The sequence below is a fragment of the Pistacia vera genome, unplaced genomic scaffold (assembly GCF_008641045.1).
Source record: "Pistacia vera cultivar Batoury unplaced genomic scaffold, PisVer_v2 Contig246, whole genome shotgun sequence".
NCBI lineage: Eukaryota > Viridiplantae > Streptophyta > Magnoliopsida > Sapindales > Anacardiaceae > Pistacia > Pistacia vera.
Window position 1 is genome coordinate 1,245,000 of NW_022196053.1, and position 26,086 is coordinate 1,271,085.

Consider the following 26,086-nt stretch of genomic DNA (forward strand, 5'->3'; position numbering starts at 1 on the left):
ATTTTTCATCATAACTTACTAATGAGGTATATACTTTTTGTTACACAACAGTTGTCCTTCGCTAACGTACAAAGCTGCTCAAATCGCTTACTGGACCAAATATGAGGCAAATATCTACATCACCCTTGGAAGGAGAAACTAGGAGATAATAGGTTGCACCAGACGTTGACAAATGTTGGATACCAATTTGACAATCAAGAAACTCCAACCAACCATTTTTCCAGCTATGAGGTCCATTTATATCTAGCTATTTTCTCTCTGGAGTCTAGAAACAATTTCAATTAGAATAACCATATTCCAACTGTGTCACAGTCTTAGTGAAGAAAAGAAAAAAAAAAAAAAAATACCAATCTTCGAAGTCAATTCTGATGCTCTACACGGTTTCTGTGTTTAGGTGAAGAAAAGCACCAAGCATAGATGCCTACTTTCTGATATTTGCATTGGCACTTCAGCTGCCCAAATTATCTTCCAGCCCATCAATTTGAAACTCATGCCAAAAGAAATGCGAGACGATTCGATTCATCGATGGTGGAGTGGCGGCTAATAATCCTGTAAAACCCCGAAAATTAAGACTTAAAAATTTTCAGTATGACTTAAAGCTGCAAGAAATCTATTCATTAATTGTTAATTTTTTTTTTTTTTTTTTTTTTCAGACTTAGTTGCATAAGCGGGTGACCAAAGAAATCACTCGAGGGAGTTCTGATTTCTTCTATAAGCCAATGGACTACGGTCGTTTTTGGTGATATCATTAGGGGGACGGTTCGCCAAGACGGAAGAGAAGTACGATGCTCATAAAGCGGCAAAGTGGGGTCTGTTGGGATGGGTTGACCAGTGAAAGTTCGACTCATTGAGATGTGTTTATGCAATCTAGCGGCGACATGATAGACTTTCACATATAACGTTTTAAAGCACTTCATTCGAAGAAAGTTATCTTCGAATTCAGGTACATATACATGTTCATGGTGTTAATTAACAAATATTATATAGTATGTGTTGGGTGAAGCTTCAACGGTGTCTAAGTGAAACGCTTACGTTTTTGGGGTTAGCTTAGTGTCAATCCTCAGCCATTGATTCTATTCAGATATGACGGCCATTATTAGCTCATAAGTCAAAGGTATAAAAGCAGCAAATCTAGAAATTCGCACAGTAGCTTCGTCTTCTCTTTCACGCATTTACAAGGTTTTAGTCTTCTGATTTTTCTACTCTTGAACATTGTAATCAGGTTAGATTCTTGTGAATCTTGTTAGCAGAAATTACAGAGTAGTGTTTCTGGTATAGCTTTCAGTTTTTCGGGTTTAGCTTATTGTGATTACAGGGAGGTTAGTAGTGATTGTTGTATAAGTGTAAGGAGTTGAGGAGATGTGGTTGTGATTGAGTTGTACTTGTAATTCTTGGATCCTTATAGTGCAGTGAGTCCCAATTTGCTTGGAGCTCAACGTGGACGTTAGTTTATCCATTGGAATAAGCGAACCACGGTAAAATCTTGTGTTTGGATTGTGTTCTGGTAGTTTAAGCTTGTGATTTGTTTGTGAGTGTTGATTGATAGGTTTGATCTGTTTCACGCACAACAGTGGTATCAAGAGCGAGATTAGGGTTTATTCGGTCTGGATTTGAGTGATTCTTGAAACTAGGGTTTTTACAAATGGGGGTTTCGGTATAATCAGTCCAAATTAGTGGCTTAGGGTTTAGAAAACCTTAGAATATCCGATCAATTTCGTGAAATTAGTTCGAATTCAACCCTTAACCCGATTAGGGTTTTGTGTCATTCAGATCCAAAACAGTAATCTGTCACTATGACTACTACAAGAGTCGAAATCACACCAATTGATGGGAAAATTGATTTCAAAGTTGGAAAAAGAAAATGAAGGGCGTTGTTATTCATAACCAGGTAGCCATGCACTGAGAAGGACGTGACCATGGTCAGAGGAGAAACTGAAAAAAAAGGCAGAGTTGGAGGAGGAGGCGTACAATTGATAATCATGAACCTCTCCGAGCGGTCCTGCGAAGGAGACGGTTTTGAAAACTCCGACGCGGACTATGGGGGTAAACTCGAATCTCTTTATGCATTACAATCTGCTCCTAATCTAGCTTACTTAAAGGTGTTTTATTTGCATATAAAATGGATAGCTCTAGGACTATTGATGAGAATATTGATGGTTCTTGAAACTGACCCAAGTGTTGAAGGGGACAGATCAAGAACTCGGAGACTCGAGTTAGCTATGATTCTTTGAATTCTTTGCTGAAGATTACCAGGTTGTAAAAAATGCCCTTCAATATACTGGTACTGTCCCAAGCGTAGACTTAATAGTTTCTGGATTAAAGCTAGGGAATTAGAGATTAAAGTGCAGAGAAGAACTGGTAGTAATCTTTTGTTAAAGGAAGGGGATTTTAATCAGATTAGTATTCTGTCCAGTCTGATAGTGGGCCTAGGAGATAGAGAAAAGGGGAAAACAAAACCGTAAGGCCCAAGGAGAAAAAGGAAGTGTTTCTTTTGTAACAAGGTGGCCATTTGAAAAAGAATGTTATGCCTGGCTAAGAAACAGAAACAAGGGAATACTGAAAGCACCTAGCAACCTCTAAGTCCAGTTTAGAAGAATCTGAAGTTTAACTGTTTTAAAACAGAAAGATAAATGATTGGGTAAGGGACCTCGGGTGCTCTTTTCATATGAGTCCCAATAAAGACTGGTTTCAGGACTATGAGGAGAATAGGTTAGAAACTGTCTACATGGGGAAAATAAGCATGTAGGGTTGAAGGGATAGGCAGCAACATTAAAACTAAACAGTGGTAAAACTGTCAAGTGACTAAAGTGAGGTACATTCCAGAATTAAAAAGAAACTTGATTTCATTAGGTATCTTAGATGAATCTGGTTGTAGGTATAAAGCTGAAAATGGTTGCCTGTATGTTTATAAAAATAACTGGTGTTTTGCTTGAAGGGATAAAAAGAAATGGCTGTATATTCTGTCTGGATCCTATTATGCTGATTGTTAAATTCTGCTTTGGTTTCTACTAACCTGAATGTTACTGAAAAATGGCACTAAGATTAGGCATATGAGCAAGGGCCTGGACATCCTCTATAAGCAGCCATGGTATTGTAAGGACCTTATTAGACCTCGATTTTTGGGAGACTGCATATGGGCAAGCAACACAGGTTGAGTTTCCAAAAGGGGACTCACCTGGCTGCCAACTGCTTAGAATACTTGCATGCTGATCTGTGGGGGCAGAAAGGGTCAAATCACACGGGGGGTAGTAGTTATTTTGTCTATAGTAGATGATTACAGTAGGAAGGTGTGGGTTTTCTTGCTAGGATAAGGATGAAGCTTTGGGTAGGTTTAAAAGTTGGAAGGTCCTTGTAGAGAACCAAACTGACAGAAAAATTAAAACCCTTAGAACAGACAATGGTTTAGAGTTCTGTAACCAGGAATTTGACTCCTTCTGCACTGAACATGGCATCAAGACATAGAACTGTTAGGAGAACTCCTAACAGAATGGGGTTGCTGAACGAATGAACAGAACCCTTTTAGAGAAGGTGAGATGCCTTCTCTTCACATCCTGCCTTCCTAAGTCCTTTTGGGGAGAAGCCTAAACACATTGCCTATCTTATTAACAGAAGTCCTTAGTGCCATCAGCTTAAGTGTCCTGAGGAAAAATGGAGTGATAGGAAACCTAATTTAGCACACTGAGGACCTTTGGATGTGCTGCATACGTCCATAACAGTGAAGGGAAATTAGATCTAGGTCTTAGGTGTGTCTTCCTAGGTTATCAAGAGGGAACAAAAGGGTATAGGCTTTGGGATAGAAGTACCCCAGGAGTTAGAATAATAATTAGTAGGGATGTAATTTCAATGAAAATAATTTCCTTGCAAGTTGCTAACTGATGCAGACAACAAGCAGCAATCCTATGAACCAGGACCAGCTGAGAGAGTCCAAATTGAGGTGGAGTCTGCTGAAATTCAACCTGGATGGAACATCAGGAAGCTGAAGTAAATGAACCCGATCTGGACCTTGACTTTGGATGAGGAAAAGCAACAGAACCTGCTGAACCCCATTCTGACCTTTAGCCCAGTACCAGCTAGCCAGGGATAGAACTAGGGAGAGAAATCAAGCACCATCAAGATACTCCTATGCAGATTTGATCTACACAGCCTGGTGGCAGGGGCACAAGTTCAGAGTCAGAAACAGATGTTATGAAGAAGCAGTTAGATCTAAAGACAAAGCACAATGGCAAGCTGCAATGGAGGAAGAGATGCTGTCCCTTAAGGTAAATGGAACTGGTCTTTGGTTCCAAATCCCAAAGACCAGAAACTGGTGGAGTGCAGATGGCTATTCAAACGAAGGAAGGTATGACCTCTTCTGACCTCCTAGATATAGGCTAGGTTGGTAGCTAAGGCTCACACAGCGGGAGGGAATAGACTTTAACGAGATATTCTCCCCGTTGTGAAATAAAAACCATTAGGATCATGTTAGCCATTGTTGCCCATAGGACTTGGAATTAGAACAGTTGGAGTCCAAACCGCCTTTTTGCATGGGAATTTGGATGAAAAAATTTATATGAGACAGCCAAGGTTTTGTAGTAAAAACCTGCCAAACCATGTATTGCCTTCACAAATCATATAGGACTGAAACAGTCCCTAGGCAGTGGTTAAAACGTTTTGATGCTTTTATTTAGTGTTGGCTTCAAGAGAAGCAAATATGACAGCGTTCTATTATGCTTTATATGATGATATGCTTTGGATTTGACTGTATGTTGATGACATGCTTTTAATTTGCAAGTCTAAATCTAGGATAGAAGGTTAAAGAAAAAATTAAACTCTGAATTGATATGAAAGATTTAGGAAATGCAAGAAGAATTTTAGGCATGGTCATAGATAGAAACAGAAAGCATTGAACTAAGGTGCATCAGACTTCATATTTGCAAAAACTGGTGACCAAATTTGGCATGACAGGTTTAAAGTAGGAACAGTACCTTTGGTGGAACATTCATGTTAAAAGAGTCAAGTCCCAAACAGATGCAGATTTAATTAAAATGGAAAATGCTCCTATGCTAATGTAATTGGGTTGTATGTATGCCATGATTAGCACATAGACCAGACCTCTCCTTTGCAATTTCCCTTTTAAGCCGATTTATGTCAAATCCTGGCTTTGAGCAATTGGCTTGCCCTCAAATGGTTGCTTAGGTATATAACGAACATTAAATGTTGGTCTGGAATATGGAAAAAGATTTGACTCACTTGATCTGTAGGTTTTGTAGACTCTGATTTTGCAGGTGACAAGGACTCAAGAAGTCAACTACGCATACTTGTTACCTTGGGGGAAATTGTGTGAGCTGGAAGTCCCAGCTTCAGCCAATGTTGCACTGTCCACCACCGAGGCAGATATGTGGTGTCACGGACGTATTCAAAGAAGCCCTTTGGCTCCAAGGGTTACTATCAGAGGTAGAGCTGCTGGATGGTACAGTTATCTATTCGGACAGCCAAAGTGCAATCATTATGCAAGAATCCGGTGTACCACCGAAGGACCAACATGTGATGTCAAGTCCACTTTGTAGGGAGCAGTTGAGAAAGGAGTGATGCCTGAAAAAGGTACCAACTGAAGACAATCCTGCGACATGGGAACAAAGGTGGTGACTCCGATTAAGTTCAAGCACTGCTGAACTTACTGCATGTCAAATGACCGCAACACGAGCTGTGATAAGCAACCTGTGATGAAACTGCACTAATAAGGTTATTTTTTTTTTTGACTTGGTGGGTGTGAAAGCTTCAAGGTGAGGTTGTTGGGTGAAGCTTCAACGGTGTCAAGTGAAACGTGACGTTTTTGGTGTTGCTTAAGTGTCAATCCTCAGCCATGATTCTATTCAGATCTGACGGCCATTATAGCTCATTAAGTCAAAGGTAAAAAGCAGCAAATCTAGAAAATTCGCACCGTAGCTTCGTCTTCTCTTTCACGCATTTTACAACAGGTTTTAGTCTTCTGATTTTCTATTTGAACATTGTAATCAGGTTAGATTCTGTGGAATCTTGTTAGCAGAAATTACAGAGTAGTGTTTCTGGTATAGGCTTTCAGTTTTTCGGGTTAGCTTATTGTGATTACAGGGAGGTTTGAGTGATTGTTGTATAAGTGTAAAGTTGAGAGATTTGGTTGTGATTGGGTTGTATTGTATTCCTTTGATCCTTATAGTGCAGTGAGTCCCAATTTGCTTGGAGCTCAACGTGGACGTAGTTTATTCCATTGGAATAAGCGAACCACGGTAAAAATCTTGTGTTCTTGATTGTGTTCTTGGTAGTTTAAGCCTTGTGATTCTGTTTGTGAGTGTTGATTGATAGGTTTGAATTCTGTTTCACGCACAACAGTATGTTATCTCTCTAATCAATTTGATGAAAAATTTCAGGATGATACCCTAACCGGAAACGAGTCTTCCATGGATATAGCCACCAAAAAGAACTTGGAGAGTCTTGTGGGAATTGGTGAAAGACTACTGAAGAAACCAGTTACAAAGGTTAATTTTGAGACTGGAGTCTGTGAGCCTTGTCATAAGGGTACAAATGAAGAGGCTCTCATAAGGTACATAACTTTTGTACTATGTTTTCTAAAATAATCAGTATTAGCATATATACCTAATTTTTGTTTATATGCAGATTTGCAGAAATTTTTGTATATATCATTACTAATTTTTGGTCATGATACAGGTAAACCTAAAATCATTACTAATTTTTGTATATATATTTGTTTATATGCAGATTTGCAGAAATTCTCTCAAAGGAGAAGCGAACTCGTGACCTAAAATCACCACATGGAAGGGTGACAAATTTAAAGTGAACAATATTATTGTTCGACTAGTTATTTCATTTTTTTTTAATTAGTCAAATAAACTTGAGTTATTTTTTATTCTATTTAGAATAAAAATTCAAACGAGATGGTCTATGTAATTTATTCATTCTTTTGTTTATCAATTTGAATAAATAATGTTATAGTGCAAAGTTGATAAAAGTATATACTGTTATATCATGAGATACTGGTATCTAATTATTGTAAATTGGTAAAACCCTTCCTTCTTATATATATATGGAGCTGATTAATTATGGAATTTAATTCCTGTTGATAGTAATGTAATTAATATATATCAAAGTTGGACTTTAATAATATTAACAAAAAGACATCTGATAATCCAATTTGGATTCAGTAATTTTGCAAGTAATTAGAAATATATTCGATTTTCTTTTGGTCGCATTTTATATATCCAACAGTTTATGAGGTTTGAGTTAATTTTAGACCAAACGCTGGCTTAATTAATCGACGATCAAAATAAAAAAGCATCAGGGTTTTTATCCCAAATTAAAAAGAGAAACTTGGGCTTTCTGGAAATGTGGAATATTATATTAGGATCTCACATTGGGATTTCACACCCACCAAGTGTGATACTTAAGCCTAGGGGCTCTCGCACCTATTGGACCAGTCTTTTGGATTATGCTTTCCCTTAGGTTTGAGTTCTAACATTGGTGCTTTTATTGAGAGTTAGGTTGCGGAAAGGGTTACCTATAAAATAGATTAAGGTGTAATGTGTATCCAATGGCTGATAGGTAAGTGAAGCCGTCCAAAGGGGACAAAGGATCTACCGTAGACGTCAGCTCTTGAAACGGGGTGCTGCAATGTTAGAATTCTATATCGGGATCTCACACTTACCAAATATGATACTTAAACCTAGGGATTCTCCCACCTATCAGATCGGTCTTTTGGATTGTGCTCTCCTTTGGCCTTGATTTCTAACCTATTATACATAACAACAAGAATATATATGATCTTTAGTCAATGCGCCATTAAATTAGTGATGGAGGACATTGAAATGGTCCACCCACGCGAGACATAACCATACACAAAGTAGGTAGCAGTCACAATCCATGTTCACCAGTGGATATTAGTGTAATAACAACCGTCACAATTAAATAGTCCCAAATATGGAAGCTTCCGTCTCGCTTAAAATGATTAATTGCTGGCTTTGAATTAATTGCAATAGAGTTATATTAAGTAATGGCATGTCATTACCTTTTTGAGAAAGAATTGAAAGATGGTTTTGTTTTCAATATCTCTGAATTGAAAGATATATAAGGAAACTAATCCCGGCCTATCTGAAACAAAAGAAGTGAAAATTAATATTGCTTGAAATGACGATTTATCAGAACGGTTTAAATAAAGTGTCCATTTTTTAAGTAACCATAATTAAAAAAAAAAAAAAAAAAAAAGTACGCATGCAACAACTGAAATAAAAAATGGAGATGCTTATTATTAATCTATCTGAGATTTTTCAAAATACAGTGACTAATTAATGAAGAATCAGACGCGGAGGCGGGGCGGGGGGGCAGTGCTCCACCCCTTGTTATACAAGACCTTACAAGATATCCCACAGTAATCTGGGATTTATTCAAACAGCTTAATTGGATAACAGTAATTAACTGTAAAGGTGCATCAGCATCCTTATTTGCAACACCAATAAATCTATTACTAATCTTATATAATCATTAACTAGTTAGAATTTGCAGCCCGTCCATTGGGTGACGGTGACCTAGCCTGGCGAAGCCGCTTCTCGTCCGAAAGTAGTTTCGCAAACCTGCAACGTAAAAGGTTTCCCATGGCATCATAACTAAGAAAAACTTTAAGACAGAAATTTGGAAATATTATTAGATATTATGTATACCTTATGAGAGCCTCCTCATTGGTTTCACCATTATTAAAAGGTTGAAAGATGCCCGATTCCACATTCACCCTTGAAACTGGTTTCTTTAACAAATTTTCCCCAACTTTCACAAGGTCTTCCAAGTTATTCTTTGTAGCTATATCAACCGAAGATACGACGCCGTTTAATTTATCATCCTGAGTTGTTTCATTCAAAAGTTTTATGAATGATTGATTTTTAGTCAGCGAATATAGTAATAATTAGAGAAATAACTTGAATGATAACCTAATAGCTACCTGAATCCGAAGATAGTTCTTTTCCGAGTGAAGAGCTTGGAAAACCACAGAAATGTGTAAATCTACCATATCTGCACTTGCTTGAGTAAACACATCAACTAATGGAGTGGAACCACCACTTGTTAACCAACCCAATACGCCCCACTTTGCTGCTTCTTCGGCACTGTATTTTCCGTCTTTTTTGGCCGAGCCAGTTCCTAGGGATATAACTAGAAACCGTTCATAGTCCATTGGCTTTATAGGCAAGAAGTCGGGACTTCCCCTAGTAATTACCTTTGTTACTTCACCAATAGCAACTAATGTCTACAAGTAGAAAGGCACAGGATTAGTTGATTTTTATTTCCTACGCCCGAGAAAAATATTAATTGCTACGTCAATATGCAGAAACTTTATTATGTAGTTATGTACCGGGTTATTTGCGGCAACTCCACCGGGTTGAAGTCTCTCACTTTCCCTGCCGAGTCCTTGGTTTCGAAATAGTGTGCTGGAAGATAAGTTGGTGCTGCTGAGGTTGCTATGCATATGTCTGACAATAATGCATCTAAGCTTTGATTCTGTTTCACCTATTATTCCACGAAAGACACATGCTAATTGATTGAAAATAGTGGAGTTGAAATCTCTCACCACTTTCTTATATATGTAGTTTTGACTGCTAAAGGCAATATTATACACATTCATTTAACGTGAATATAAAGGATGGAATATTGAAGATCTCATAAGGAAAATGTACCTGATAGCTGGAAAAGATGGTCGGCTGGAGTTGCTTGATGTCATGTAGATTTCAAGAAGAAAGCTCAAAGAAATGAACGAAAAATGCAGAGAAGAAACAGAGTAGTTGATTTAACAAACTCTACGTTCTTTGGTAAAGTGTTTTCATTAACTGTTTGAATCTTGCGCAGACACACTTATAATGCTGATGGTGTCTAAAACGCACCGTTTACATAACTCATCAGAGTTTACAAAATAACCCAAGTCATCTTTTCTATTCTTACAATTTCACCCCAGGTTTCTACAAACTAAACAAAGCATAAACTGTAATAGAAACCATAACAGAGCATGCGAATACAGAAAAGAGAAACTCCTTTTACGTCTGACACCTACACTTCATATCACAATATTTCCCCTCAAACTAAACACTCTTGAACCAACAGAAGACTCCTTTAAAGTCTGACACCTACACTTCATATCACAATATTTCCCCTCAAACTAAACCATTCTTGAACCAATAGAAGACTCCACTGATACTGCAAGAACAAAACTGAGTTACACCCCACTGATACTGCATATCACAAAACACCATTAAACTGCAAGAACAGACTAGGTTACACCCCACCGATACTGCAGATCACAAACACCATTAAACTGCAAGAACAAAACTGAGTTACACCACTGCAAGAACAAACTAAGTTACACCCCACTGATACTGCAGATCACAAACACGATTAAACTGCAAGAACAAAACTGAGTTACACCCCACTGATATTGCAGATCACAAACACCATTAAACTGCAAGAACAAAACTGAGTTACACCATTGTAATAGCATTACTTTGGCAGATCACAACCCACATTCAATTGCAAGAACAAACAACATTCAACTGCAAGAACAACTATATTTCACCACTGCATGAACATGACTTTGGCAGAAAACAAACAATTATCAATAGCTGAACAAACCGAGTTACACCACTGCAATAGCATTACTCTGGTAGATCACAGACCACATTCAGCTGAGTACGCAGCATACCAAAATGATTACCAGGAAAAGATTTTGTTAAGACATCAGCTTTTTGAAATTCTGAAGCTACATATTGTACATTCAGCTATTTTCGAGCTACTAGTTCTCTCACGTAATGAACATCAATTTCGATGTGTTTAGTTCTTGCATGAAACACAGGATTTGCGGAGAGTGCACCAACACTCATGTTATCACACCATATGACTGGTACATTTTTAACCTCAATCCCAAGTTCTTTAAAAAGATGTTGAGTCCATACAACTTCAGTGGCTGCTTGACTTAAAGCTCTATATCCAGCTTCAGTGGAAGAAAGTGAAACAACTTTCTGTTTTCGGGAACTCCACTGAACTAGATTACCCGAAAGAAAAACAGCATACCCACTAGTGGATCTCCTATTATTCACATCACTCGCCCAATCCGCATCGGCATATGCTTCAATATTAAACTCTTTGGTTCTTTTAAAAACAAGTCCATAGTTTAGGGTACCTTTGATATACCGTAAGACCCTTTTACAAGCAGTCCAGTGAGCTTCAGTTGGATTAGATAAAAACTGGCTCAATTTGTTAACCGTAAAAGCCAAATCTGGTCGGGATAGAGTTAAGTACTGAAGACCACCAATTATGCTTTGAAACAATGTAGGATTATCAAACAAAGTTCCAACATCTCTCACCAGTTTGGAATCTGTGGCCATTGGCGTGATACATGGCTTAGAATCTGCCATTCGAGCCTTTTCTAGCAGTTCCTGGGCATATTTACTCTGAGTAAGCAGCAAACCAGAGTGATTTCTTTGAACCTCAAACCCAAAAAGTAGTGCACAACCCCCATTGTCTTGAGAGAAAACTGATTATTAAGATCCTTTACCACTTGGTCAATTAGAGAAGAATTATTCCTTGTTATCAATATATCATCCACATATACTAACAAATAAATCACATCATAATCTCTTTTGTAGTAGAACAAACTTACATCAGAGGTAGAGTTAACAAAACCCCAGGTCAGTAAAGCACCTTTTAACTTATCAAACCATGCCCTTGGGGCTTGTTTTAAGCCATATAAGGCCTTATGAAGATGACAAACTTGCTATGATTGAGAACCTTCAGAAAAACCAATTCGTGGCATCATGTAAACTTTTTCTGCCAACTCACCATTGAGAAGCGCATTATTAATATCAATTTGCTGGATTCCCCAATCATAATAGATAGCCAAAGAGAACATAATACGAATGGTTGTTGCCTTCACTACCAGAGAAAATGTATCAAAATAGTCCAGACCAGGAGTTTGTTGGAACCCCTTGGCCACCAATCGAGCCTTATATTTTTGTAAAGATCCATCAGAATTCAACTTCGTTTTAAAGACCCATTTGCTGCCTACAACATGCATTCCATCCTCATAGGGTACCATTTCCCAAGTATTATTTTTCATGAGAGCTAGATACTCAGCTTCCATAGCCTATCTCCATTCTGGAATCTCCAAGGCTTCTTTAGCAGTTTTTAGTTCCTTTAGAATCGTATGAATATATGTCAGAGTTTATGTTGCAGTGGGAGTTGATGTTGTAGTGGACTGAAACTGTGTAGCTACATTAGGAGCAGCTGAAAGTGCTGCAGTGGACTGAATCTGTGTAGCCACATTAGAAGCAGCTAAAGTTGTTGCAGTGGACTGAAGTTATGTAGGAACAGCTGAAGTTGGAGGAGAGGTGGAAGATGGTGAACTAGCCAGATCAGTAGCATGGTTTGCATTATTCAACTGTGGTGAAGTTGTATGTGTAGAAAACAAAGCTTGAGCTGCTGCAGACTGTTAGTGTATATTAGTGTATGCCCTAGAAACCATTCGTGTTGTCGATCTCAGAGCATTTTATTTTGTATCTATATATAATAAATAATAGAAGAAAGAGTTCTTCAATTCATATATATAAATTGCTTCCTTTATTCAGTCATGCATTTAAAATAAAGTATGTATATAAATTATCCAGATGATTCATTTAATCGGTAAATGAATTATCGAAAAGGGTTCCTTACAGAAGTAATATAATTTGGGCAACTATATTGCACAGTAGGCATATCGGATGCTTCCAAAAGATATCATGAGTTGATATAAGTACGGATGATGATGATAGTCATGTCACTGGGGCATTGGTATGGATTAGCAGTTGGTGAACTGTTTTTCGAATGTGACCGAATAACGACAAATCACTTGGAAAAGCATATAGTCCATGATTTATCATTTGGTTACATCAGTGCACGATGTAGTCCTTTGACTTGAGACATTGTAGTTGGATTTGATACGGATGTGTATGGTTCATACGGTGTATAAGAACAAGACTAATCATGTTTCATATGATAAAGCCTATTTGGTCATGCGTTGTTCATATGCAGAAATGAACGATGGTCAAGAGGGGATCCATTTACTCGAAAATATAGGATCGGGAGTACCGCTGACTCCATCCGGATTCGAGTTCCTAGACGAACGTCGATAAATGTCGAAAATCAGAATCTCTGGCCAGAGCCTATTATTAGTCATACAAAAGCAAGTTTGTGATGACTAGTTCTGAACATATTGATCGACGATTTGATAGAAGATCGAGTTTAGGATTTTGATATTCTATGAATCTGTGTTCGATCAGGATATCTCAATGGAGGGACTTTACCTGCATGGTACGTATGATCTGAAATGGGTTCAATGAAGTATTTCTTCATCGTGGTTTAGGGACTATGACACATTGCTAGATGTTTACCATAGTCGTTGGGCCTCCGGACAGGTTTTCAGATTCATCCAGAACCGGCTCACGACTAATCCACGGTGGACTTACATGGTCACACCAATAGCCTTGAGAAGTTAGAGAAGGATGAGAGAGAGATATGATTGTCTGAAGAGGGCTAGCACCTTCCGAGGGTAATAACGGGATTTCTATAGTAATAGTTACATAGAAAATTATTTGTGACATTTTAAGGGTTAAAATGGTCAAGAAATAATTAATTATATTTAATTATTATATCTTAAAGTGTTAAGATTAATGAGATGAACAAAAATTACCTTTTAATAGTTAAAGGGTAAAAGGGTAAATTTATGGGTTGTTAATGTAAACTAGTTTATTTTACATGGGCCCTTGAATAATATTGATTATTCAAAGGGTAGCATAATAAATTCGTGGGGTCCCTTTATAAAATAAGATTTTATTGGGCTTGGAAGTGAAAAATAAATAATTGCAAAATAGCCCAAGTATATATAAGTGCAAAAGGTTGCATTTTTGTTCATTATTCACTTGTTCACTCAAACACAAACTAAAAGCTCTCTCTCCCTAGCCAAGGCCACTCTCTAATCCTCTCAAGGTGGTGTTAAAGTGTGGAGGTTTCATCCTTTTGAAGCTAATCTTCATCAATCCAAAGCAAAGGAGTAGGTATAATCTCATATCCAAGCTTTGCATGTAAACCGTTTTTTTTATCCATGCTTTCATGCTTTCATTCTCCATCTCCACCACTCTTCATGCATGCTGAATCTTTCAAACGGTATCAGAGCTAAAAGCTCCTTGCATGTCGAATTTATAAGCTAAAATGGCATTTTCCATGTGTTCATATGTTCATCAAACTTGGTTGAGTTTGCATGTTAGTGATATGGTTCAAAAATGTTTTTTTCATAGTAGATCTTTACATGCATGTCTCGGCCATACATAGATCAGAGGTATATGTTCATTCTTCTTCTCATTCTTATATGTTTGAATGATGATAATGGTTATAATGAGCATGCCTTAGTATTGGATGAGTTGTTTGATGTAATAAGCATGTTTGATGCATGTGTATGTCTCGGCCATCTCTTGATCTTTGGAAAACATGTTTTTCTTCTTGCTCTAATATGTTTGGGTATGTTAGAATATGATTTAAAGCATGTTTGGATGATGATTATTGCATGAAATGTGTTGAAAACTACATGCATGCATATATGTCATTTTCGGCCATGACTAGTTTTGCCATAAAAATGTCATTTCATTCATGTATTGATGAATGATGTTTTAGGAAATGTTGCATGATGATTCATTTAGAAAAATGTTCATGCATGTTCATTTCCATTACTTTGATTAAATGGTTTATGCTTTGACATGCTAAATGTGTTATCTTTAATTTGATTAAAGTATATTTTTGCATGAAGTGTATGCAAATGTTGCAAGTGTTTAGTGGTGGAATTTGATGTTAGCATAAAGTTATGGATTATTAATTCATATGATGAATTGTGATATTATGTATGTATGATGGTGGTAATTTTAATGTAGGATGTTTAATTTGATTAAATTATCTTATATTGCATCATTGCATGACATAAATTATTATATTTTTGAAATGTAATAATTTGGTTGTTTGAATGGTTTCAAAAAATTGATGATGCAAGATGACATGATTGTCTTTGAGAAGATAAATGTGTCATAAAAAGTATTACTTTAGGGTGCGTTTGGTTCGGGGTGAAATAAGATAAATCCTGTAATCTTTGTTTAACTTTCAAGATTCCCTCGTTTGGTTGTCAAGTAATATAATATTACAGTAATATTTTATTACAAATAGTGGTTACTATTGGTAATATTGGGGGTAATCAGATTACCTTTCCAGGGGGTGTTAATGTTGGATTACCAGGGTAATCATAATTTTTACCCTATTTTGCCCTTAATATATTATCATTCCGAGCACATTTGCCCTTATATATCCTTTAAATTACAAGTATCCCATATTGAGTTAGGATGACTTTTCTGCCCCCCATATTCAATTTATAGAGACAAAAAAGTCCCTGATATTTGAAAAAACTACAATATACATATTAAAAGTTGGATTAAACCCTAATCCACCATCGTTTTTTCTTTTCCTCCACAACGAAAAGCGACGGTGCTATTAGGGTTCTGTTTCTTCTCCAATCGACGCGAAGCACACCAGTTTGGTTCCTTTCACCGAACAATTGTGTTGCTGCATTGATTTTTGTTCGTCGTCAAGCAGTTCCAGTCTCGAAGTGCAGCAATTTTTCTCTGTCAATCTCCGTCACATTAATCGAGTTAGGTGAGTTGTGTTTAACTGTATTTTGTGTGATTCAATTCACCATTTTCAGTAATCAAACAACTTCGACGAAAAGGGTCAATTTTTTTTGTCCATTCATACACGGAACTGCTCCTTAATGTATTGATCTTGTGTTTGAATGAAAAGGGGACTGTTGTTGGCATGATAATGTTGGTTTGAAGTGTCAGGGTTCGGGCATGGTTTGATGGCTGTAGTTTTTAATCTGATATGGTCGCTGTAGAGAATGGAGCATGCTGGTTTAAATTCTGGGTTATGCTTCCCTGTTTTGTTTCAAATTGTGTTGTTTGAATTTGGGTTTGTTAAGGCCATATGCATGTGTGATGCAGTGATTGTGTGGATGTTGTTTTTCTATGATGTGCTATTTGAAATGGCTAGCTGTATCTTCCTAAATTGTATGCATTCGTAGCCTGTGGGTTTTACATTTTGTTGTTTGGGTTTATGTGGTTGCCATTCCACAGTTTGTCTTGAATGTCTAGTGTAGGGGTTTTGGTGCTGATGTACTTTGAATTGTGAAGTGAAATGGTATAGGTGTTTGTGAGTAATATTATGCTTGTTGGTACAAGGAGTAGGTGAAACAATCATGGCTTGTTTACCCCTAAGGCAGAAGATGTGTTTGGTCACAATCTTACTTTTGCAATTGCACATGATGGAAAGCATGTTCGCCATGTTTCTAATTGTTGGGCTTGCTATGCTACATAGGAATAGGAATACTGGGGGTTTTATAACTTATACAGGTAGGCATTATTTGAGAGCAATGGGTAGGCGTCCTATAAGATATACAGCCAAGCGAATTGATAGACATAATGTTAGGTCACTCAATTTACAGAACATGGTTTTCGATAGTGATACATAGTGTCTTAAGAATTGTAGAATGGATTTCAAATTGTTTGAGAAGTTATATCATTTAGTAAAAACTATTGGCGGGTTAGCACCAACTAGAAATACAACTATAGAAGAGATGGTGGCTAATTTTCTTCACATAATTGCGCACTATGTGAAGAATAGAGTTCTTAAAAGACAAACAAAAAGATCTGGTGAGACAGTTTCACGAAATTTCCATAGAGTGTTGCAAGCTGTGTTGAGACTGCATAGAATTCTGTTGAAAAAACCAGATCCTATCTTGGAGAATTCAACTGATGACAGATGGAAATGGTTCAAGGTACACATTGTACCCATTCGGTTTTTGTTGTTCATATTTGTTTGCTTATGACATTATCCTAAAATTAATGTTTCCCTGTTTTTGTTGTCTTGTTAGAATTGTTTGGGTGCTTTAGATGGAACATATATACAGGTTCACGTGGACTTAGCTGACAAACCCAGGTATCGCACCCGAAAGAATGAAATTGCAATGAATGCGCTTGGTGTTTGCACACCAGACATGCAATTTATTTATGTCTTCCCGGGATGGGAAGGTTCAGCTGCAAATGGTAAGGTGCTCAGGGATGCCATCAATAGGAGACATGGGTTAAAGGCCCCGCAAGGTAAATCCTTGATCAATTCCTGTTTTCTATAGCTATATACAATAATATAGTCAATGGTTTTTTTTTTTATTCTAACATGTTTAATTTCATGGTAGGGTTTTATTACTTATGTGATGCTGGATACACCAATGGGGAAGGGTTTTTGGCACCATATAGAGGGCAACGATATCATTTGAATGGGTGGAGGCAAGGTCGTCAACCAATGACACCGCAAGAATATTTCAACATGAAACACTCTTAAGCAAGAAATTGTATTGAGAAGAGTTTTGGTATACTAAAGAAAAGATGGGGTATTTTGCGAGAAACATCCTTCTACCCGGTGAGAACCCAATGTCGCATTATTTCGGCATGCTGCCTATTACATAACTTCATTAGAAATGAACTGCCAACGGACCCAATCGAGAGTGAGGCCGGTGAAGTGTACAATATCGAGGACGATGAGGAGGACAGTGGTGAAGTTATAAGGCATGTGGAGACGAGTGCCGCGTGGACTGCGTGGAGAGATAATTTAGCTCAAGAAATGTTCAACAGTTGGATGTCTTCGCGAAATACGTAGTGTCATGTTATTAGGGTTTGTCTGTTGAATGTGTATGTCCATGTTGATGTCTTCTATTGCAAACAATTTGATCGGTTTACTTTGTTTCTGTTGTGATTGTATTGTAAACACTTCTAGCACCTGGTTTTTCTCTTCTGTTATGTTTTAGCTGTATGTTAAATTAGAGTTGTTTAGTTATTATTTTACATTTTGTGGCGTGCATATATTTTGTTAGTGCAACAGCTTCTACAATTTCTCTATTATTTTGTTCTGTTTCTTGTTGTATAAATCATTTAAAATTTAGGGCTACTTTGCTGTGTTTTTGTCTAATGTGCTAGTGAAGTTTCTTTACAGAATGGAGAACTTAGATCCAAAAAAAAAAAAGTAGCGAAAAGAGTTTGAGTTTGGACGTACCAAACATCAACAGAAAAGGAAAAGGTAAAGTCACCAGTACCACGACCAAAAGATAGTGGACGAAAGATGAAGATGCTCAGTTAGTTGATTGTCTTGTAATACTGAAGCAAAGCAATCAGTGGGGTGTAGATAATGGGACATTTAAAGTTGGGTTTCTGTCCCAACTAGAAAAAATGCTGCAAGAGAGGCTTCCTGGACATGGCCTTAAGGCAATTCCTTACATTGATTCCAGGTATAAGTTACTGAAGCGCCAGTACCATGCAATCAATGGGATGATAGAAAATGGCAGTGCATTCGGATGGAATGATGCGAAGAAGTGCGTTACCGCAACTAAAGATGTATTTGATGAATGGGTTAAAGTAAGTGCTTTTTATTGGTGAAATTGTTTACATGTTTTATTTTTTAAAAAACTTTCCTTTCTCTGTCTTTTTATTTATTTATGTATTTTTATTTTTTGTGTAGAGTCATTCTACTGCGAAGGGCCTGTGACACAGGCCATTCCCCCACTATGACGTGTTACTTACAGTGTTTGGTAGAGATCGAGCAACTGGAGGGGCTACAGAGACCCCTGCTGATGCGGTGGAGGCTTTTAAGACAGAGCAGGAGGGGATTAATGAGACAGCTATGGATGTCGATGTCGATCTTGAGGTGGAGGCCCAAAACACTATTCTCGTGAAGGAAGAGATGGCTGGTTCTACATTTCAGACAGCCATAGGTGGCCTTAGTAGGAGGGCTGTCAGTAGCACAAAAGGAAGGTTAGGGATAAAGGTTTTTCTGACTTCATGGATCAGATGGGCAAGTTTAGCAAAGCATTTGAAGGAACCCGTGAAGAAATTAAAGACATTGCATCGTTTTTCAAAAGAGAGTCTGAAGAGAAGGACAGGAGGAATTCATTGTTCAATGCAATAGCTGAGTTGGATGGGTTCACAATTGATGAGCTGTTGGAGGCAGGGGAGGTGATATCCAAGGAACCACACAAAATTGAGTTCTTCTTCGCGTTACCGATTCATTTTAGGTGGGAGTTTGTGAGGAAGCAGCTCACAAGTAATGTGTATTGTCCAATATTTGATGATTAGTAATATATTTATGATAGCATTGAACTGTTTTGTGTACTGATGTGTTTATTTAGATGAATGTGTAGCCTCAGTAGAAGTCTGTTAGTTGCATGGGTATGGCGTATTTTTGACTATCAAACACCATGGTGTAGCTTCTGCATTGTATAGACCATGGATTTTGTGTACTTTTTGACTATGTGTGTTAGTGCATTGTGTTAGCACTTAACCATATCCCACTGTGGATATCTTTTGTTGTGTAATACCCAGGTTGTCGTTAAGGATTGAAAATGTTGTTAATTAAATGGTAATCACAATATGAAATGGTGTTGCGTGTTGTCATATATGTTGTTGTTGTTATTATGATATCCAATTATCATGTGCTGCAACAGTTATCTTAAGTGCAAGGTATAACAGACTTATTAATGTTTTTTACTTCATCATTCTTTTTTTACATGTTTGTCAATTTGATTGTCATCTGTATTTTTTACACATGTTTAGGGGGAATGACATCAACACAAAGGCAGAAAGGGGAAAGTGCCGAGATTGGGTGCCATGGACAGTCACATGCCACACAACCACTGTGCAGAGAGGACAAAGATGAAGGTCAATAATGTAATTTCATATATTCTTACATTGTTTGTGGAGGACTGATAAGTATTTGCTTAAGTTGATTTGCACATATTATGCATTTTTAGGTGGAATGGAACCCGTACAGAGGGTCAAACCAACTACTGCCGACCATGGCTGCCATGGTGATTCAGACGTTATATGGATGGTCTGTAGGCAGAGCAAATTAGATGGTAAGGAATATGGTTTCATATATTTGTTGTTTAAGGAACATAGCAACGCTTCACAACATAATGAGGTCAATTTGCTATATAGGTAAGAAACTTCCATGACGGGCAAGCAACCGCATTGCCACTAATAGACAACATGGAATGTTGACCAGCCAAATGTTTAACCGGCACTTGGGGTATGCTCCTCACATGTGTCCATGTAATTTTTAAATCAAAATCTTTTTGGTAGTGTTGATAATTTCAGTTATGACAAGAAACTGTGGACAAGATCTACACATGTTGACATATCGAATTTCAAGTGTCTCGATTCCATGTGGTTTTTCTTGTATTCCCTACGAGCTAATAGGCAGAAGGTTCTGAAATGGATTAAAAAAAGGACATATTCTCTACCAAATATGTGTTCATTCCCATTGTATTATGGTTAGTTAATGTTTGCTGATTTTTATAAATGCAAGTTAATTTTCAATTCTATTGATGGGGGTGCTAATATTCTACATTTTTGTATATGCAGGGGTCACTGGATTTTGCTGATCTTATGCAACTTTGGGGAAGTAGCACGATCAGAACCCAACATAAGCTGCATGTTATTGTTGGACTCACTTCGGTCGGCTAACCCAAGGAGGTTTGAGGCTCTGATAAGAAAGTAAGGTCTTCAAACAATTTTCAAGATCTTGCTCCACATTTTTCACTTGTGCTGGAGTCTGTGGCCAATAATGCAGCTAATTTTATTTCCATAACTTGTTCCAGGTTTGCCCTCGATATCACTGCTGCTGAAACAATGACAAAAAAGACTAACCGAGTGGCTAATATACCTCTCATGGTGCTTGATGTGTGTAGGGTTACACCTCACAGGGGTCACATTTTGGATTTTTGTTGTCATTTGTGCGTATGCTCACTGACTTACAAAATGTTATGTGTGTCCAGGTGCCCCAACAAAGGAAACAAACTGATTGTGGCTATTTTGTGCTTTATTATATATATAAGTTTCTCGAATGTGCACCAGCGAAATTTTCCCTAATCGAAGGGTACCCGTACTTTGTAAGTGTTGCATTGTTCCATTGCCAGTCATAATTTTTTACATCATTTTCCATCAACATACAACTGGTTATTTATTATGTCGCTGTGTAACTTGTGCCTCACCACAGATGAAAGAGGATTGGTTTGGGGAGGATGATGTCAAATCGTTTCGTGACAAACTGTTATTGGACGACGCATAGAGTGAGGCAATGGTAAACATTTGCTGTTGTAATTGCCGATTTAATATAATATGGACTATGTCACCATTGATCATGACCTACCATATCATGGTCATGAATTGTATTTCCATCACTAACAAGTATGATTTCTTAACTTGTACAGGATTGTGAAAACAACACAAAAGGTTAAAGCTACGAGTAACGGGCATTCGGTTGCATTGTTTTATTGTAAATTATGTGTTTCCATAACTATTGTACAAAAAGTAGTTCATGTGTTACAAAATATAGTTTGAAAACAATCCAACATTGTGATAAAGGCACAATTGAAAAATCAATGTTACAACTTTTCTATTGGAACATCTATTACATACAAATGTTTGTTTCAAACTGCTAAATTACAATAGTTTCATCAGATGTATGGATGGTGGGATGTGTTTTGGTATGGGCTGAAGGGGGTGTGGAATATGGATTTTGCTTCTGTGTTTGGAGATTTTTGGTGGGACTGACTGCATTTCAATGCCTGGTATGTTCTTGTGAGAGGAATGGGTTCTCGGTTGTTTCTGGGTTGTTGTTTTGTGTTCTTTTTGGTTGTCGTTTTTAGTTGTGCTGCAGGTTTTTTACTGCAGGATATGGTTTGCATGTTTGATCCATTGGGTGACGGTGTTATGGAGGAATGGGACATGATCGTATGGCGATTGGGCAGAGGTCTTTAGAGCCTACACTACATGTTTGAGCTGTAAGTTGTGTATGTTGGTTTAGCAGTTGGTGGGTCTTGCTATTGGGCTTCAGGTGGATGTCTGTTTGGGTTTGTAATGGTGTGTTTACGGTGATGAATGACAGTATTGCAGTGTACATTGTTGCTGCTATGTTTGTTATGTGTATGTTTCTAATTTCTTTGTGCGGCTTAGGAAAAAAGGCTCATTGGTCAGTTCCCAGAAGACGATATTACTTTGTAAAAGAACTAGTTAACCAGAATAAAAAATGAAAATTGTTTGCAATGGTTATATTTTGTTATATAAGTTAGGCAAAAACTTAGAAAAGATTTGCCCACCTCTTAAACTTTGAAGGGACAAGTATAGGAACTAATTGCAAATGGGCAAAATTATACCTCTTCAACCAGACAAAGCTATAATTGATTTCGTTACATCAGACCTAGTAAGGGCATTTTTTGTAAAATACATTTACGTAATATTAAATTACTGTCAACCAAACACTATTATAAATTATAAATCCCCTGCAAACCAAACACAAAAATATTTTATACCTCGTAATCTTTGAGGTAATCTATCTTTCCATTAATAAAATATTCCCGAGTAATAAAATATTCCTTGAATTAAACGCTACCTTAGTTAAAAGTAACTTGTGTCATAGAATGATTACTCTTGGGTGCGTTTGGCTCGGGGTGAAATAAGATAAATCCTGTAATCTTTGTTTAATTTTCAAGATTTTCTCGTTTGGTTGTCAAGTAATATAATATTACAGTAATATTTTATTGCAAATAGTGGTTACTATTGGTAATATTGGGGGTAGTCAGATTACCTTCCTAGAGGGTGTTAATGTTAAATTACCGGGGTAATCATAATTTTTACCCTATTTTGCCCTAATATTTTATCATTTCGGATATATTTGCCCTCATATGTCTACCAAATAACAATTACCCAAACCCCCTACATTTGAGAACTTAGCTAAAATACCCCCACCATAAAAAAGTTTAATATTTAACAAAATACCCCTAATCATCCAAGACCACCGTCGGCCGCTAGCCACCATTGTTGGCCACCGGCGAAAGTCATCATATCGGCACAAGACCGTTAGGATCTTGCTGGTCGTGTGCCGATAAGGACATTTCCGACCATGGATTTGTGATCCATGGCCAGAAACGACCAGATCTGGCCTTTTCACGGCTAGATCTATGGCGTTTCACGGTCACATCTTTGGCCGTGAAATGGCCATATAAATGGCTAGATCTAGCCGTGAAACGACCATATTCACGACCAGATCTGGTCGGATTAGGCCTGATTGACGTACGACCAACCAGATCCGGTTGGTCGTGCGCCATTACAGCAGCTTCCGGTGGTGGTGGTGGCTGCCGGCGGTGGTTTGGGGTAAGTGGGGGGTGACTTTGCTACAAATTAAAGTTGTATATGGTTGGGGTGTTTTGGTAAAATTTCAAATATAGGGGGGGTTAAAAGAAATAATTTAAAAAATAATAGAATAAAATAATAATAAAAATAATATTATATTATTATTTTAAAATGAGGGCAATTTAGTAATCTACATAAGATACCCATTAATTTATCCTCCCAACCAAACATATTGTTATAACATACTCATCAATTTATTCTAATCGACCAAACACATTTCTCTAAAGATTCCCTAGTAATTTATCTTTTCAGTAATACAACATTTCTCAATAATATAATATTCTCTGAACCAAACGCTACCTTGGAGTAATAAAACCCATTTATCTATGCCATGCATGACTTTTGTGAAAAGTATTGAAATAATGCTAACAATTAAATAATATATCTTTGGGTGGAATATGACAAAAGTGTTTGTGTAATGATTCCTATAAAATGTGTAATTGTTGCATGCTCCAAAGTTATGATTATATTACCACATGAATATTTATATATATAATATCTATTAATATATGAGATATATTTATATTTATATATATTAGTGAATATATATATACACTTTAAATAATTGTTTATATTCATGCCTTTAAATAATTGTTTATTAGATTTGGTATGAATGTTTAATATTTATTTATGTGATGAATGAATATTAGATTAGAGGGTTGATCATGGGCGCCATTTGGTTTTCAAAAATATTCAAAAGTGTTTGTAATATTTTTATTAAATGGCTTGTAATAATTAAATTTGATTTATATTTAATCGGGCCTGCGTGCCTAAGATCCAATTTGGAATGGAATCGGCTAGATGGGAACGAAGAGCATCCGGATGACGATCCAATAAAGATATAGTATTAGGGTAAATAGTTTGCCTTTAGGATGTATTTTCGAAAGCTCCATGGTCAACCCACATGCTTAATTTATGCATATATGTGATAGTATGAATGGTTAATTAATCATGACATGCTAAAAATGAATTAACTAAGGTCAAACCTAAACTCCCTATTAAAATTATTAATCCAAGTCTCCCATTGTGGGATAACTAAATTTTTTATATAAATTTTAATATCCCAAGAATTCTATTATGTGAGGATAATCTTTATATCATAGAATTAAGTTGATCTTGTTTTGGATGGATATTTTTACCTTGACCAAGATTTCTATTATGTGAGGACATGATGAAAATGCCATCCTAAGAAAGCATAATGGTTCGGATTTAACTAGCCTAGGGTACCAGAATTCTATTAGTGAGGTATCTGAAGCTAGGACAAGGAATATGAATCAAACCTTATATAGTGATATAAAAGGAAAAGAGTTTCCTACTTATTAGACTTAATTAACCAAGAATTCTATTATGTGAGGTTAATTGAATTTGATAAGAAATTAATTCCCCACTAAGAAATTTAACACGAAAATTTCGGATCCTCTTTAAGGGAGTGTAGGACCGAATAAAATGTGGGAGCTAATTTGATTATACATTAAAAGGTTTAAAAGATTCAAGACACTAATAAAATTACTTTTCTTTGCAGTTTCATCTTTGTGATAAATATCAAAAAATGGCAACAATGCTTCCTAAGGATAATGGACAATAACATGTTAACCGAACCCAACCTAAAAGATTGGCTAAGAAATCTTAGAATGTTCTAGATTTTGAAAGAATTGCTTATGTCCTGGAAGCACCTTTTCCAATTGATATTGGACCGGATGCTCCACAAGCTGAGCTTGATGCTCTTGAAAAGTGGAGAGAGGATAGTAGAAGGGCTAAAAATTACATGCTAGCCTCCATGAATAGAGAACTTCAAACTAAGCATGAAAAGGTTTCAAATGCTTATGATATCCTCATAGCTCTACAAGAGTTGTACAGCGAAAATCCAAGAGTGGTTGAGTATGAGTTATGTGCATCCCTCTTTAGCATGAAGTTTAGGGAAAGGGTACCTCTAGCTAATCATACTCTTAAGATGATCAATGGATTAGGTCGACTGGATGGATATGGGGTAGTCATACCAGACCGCCTCAAAGTGAATTTGATTCTACAATCTCTTCCTCCAAGTTATAAATCGTTTATAACTAACTACAATCTCAATAGGATTGAGAGAAACCTTTCTGAATTACTAAATGAGCTTAAAGAATTTCACAGGTAGAATGTGAAAGGGAAAGGACATGAGGATGTCTTTGCCGCCTCCACCAGCAGGGCCAATAAAAGGCCCAAAAAGCTACCAAAAGTAGGACCTAAGAATAAGAGCTTCAAGAAGCCAGCGGCAAAGGCAGAAAAGGCCAATGCAAAGGGAAAATGTTTCCACTGCGGAGAAGATGGACACTGGAAAAGGAACCATCCTCAATACCTAAACAGTCTGAAGAAAGGCAAAGGAAAAGCAGGTACGAACCAATGTCTTATGATTGAATATGAATTAAATGTTAATTCAGATAGTCATTCCTGGATATTAGATTCAGCAGCAACATCTCCTATTTGTATGTCTTTGCAGGCACTTCAGAATAGTTCTAAGGTGACAAAAGGCAAGATCATTTTAAGGATGGCAAATGGGGCACGAGTTGCAGCCGAGGCGATGGGGACTTGCCCACTAAGACTACCTTCAGGACATGTTTTGAATTTGTTTAAAGTATTGTACTTTGAAAAAGCCACTAGAAACATCATTTCTATTTCTGCTTTATGTAAAGCAGGTTATTATGTACTGTTTAATGGAAATGAATGTTCAATACATTTTG

General features: G+C 37.0%; 1 protein-coding gene and 1 pseudogene across 1 annotated transcript in view; one reads left to right on the forward strand and one right to left on the reverse strand.

Annotated features, from left to right (window-relative positions):
• Positions 1-26,086, forward strand: part of LOC116131946 (patatin-like protein 2) — a 101,519-nt gene that overhangs the window by 23,464 nt on the left and 51,969 nt on the right. The window contains exon 7 of the mRNA XM_031417623.1: positions 6,736-7,081. Coding sequence (XP_031273483.1) covers positions 6,736-6,814 — 79 coding nt within the window. The 3' untranslated portion in view covers positions 6,815-7,081. Of the gene's footprint in view, positions 1-6,735 lie in introns of the transcript that reaches the window.
• LOC116131947 overlaps positions 8,348-26,086 on the reverse strand; it is a 39,307-nt pseudogene continuing 21,568 nt past the window's right edge.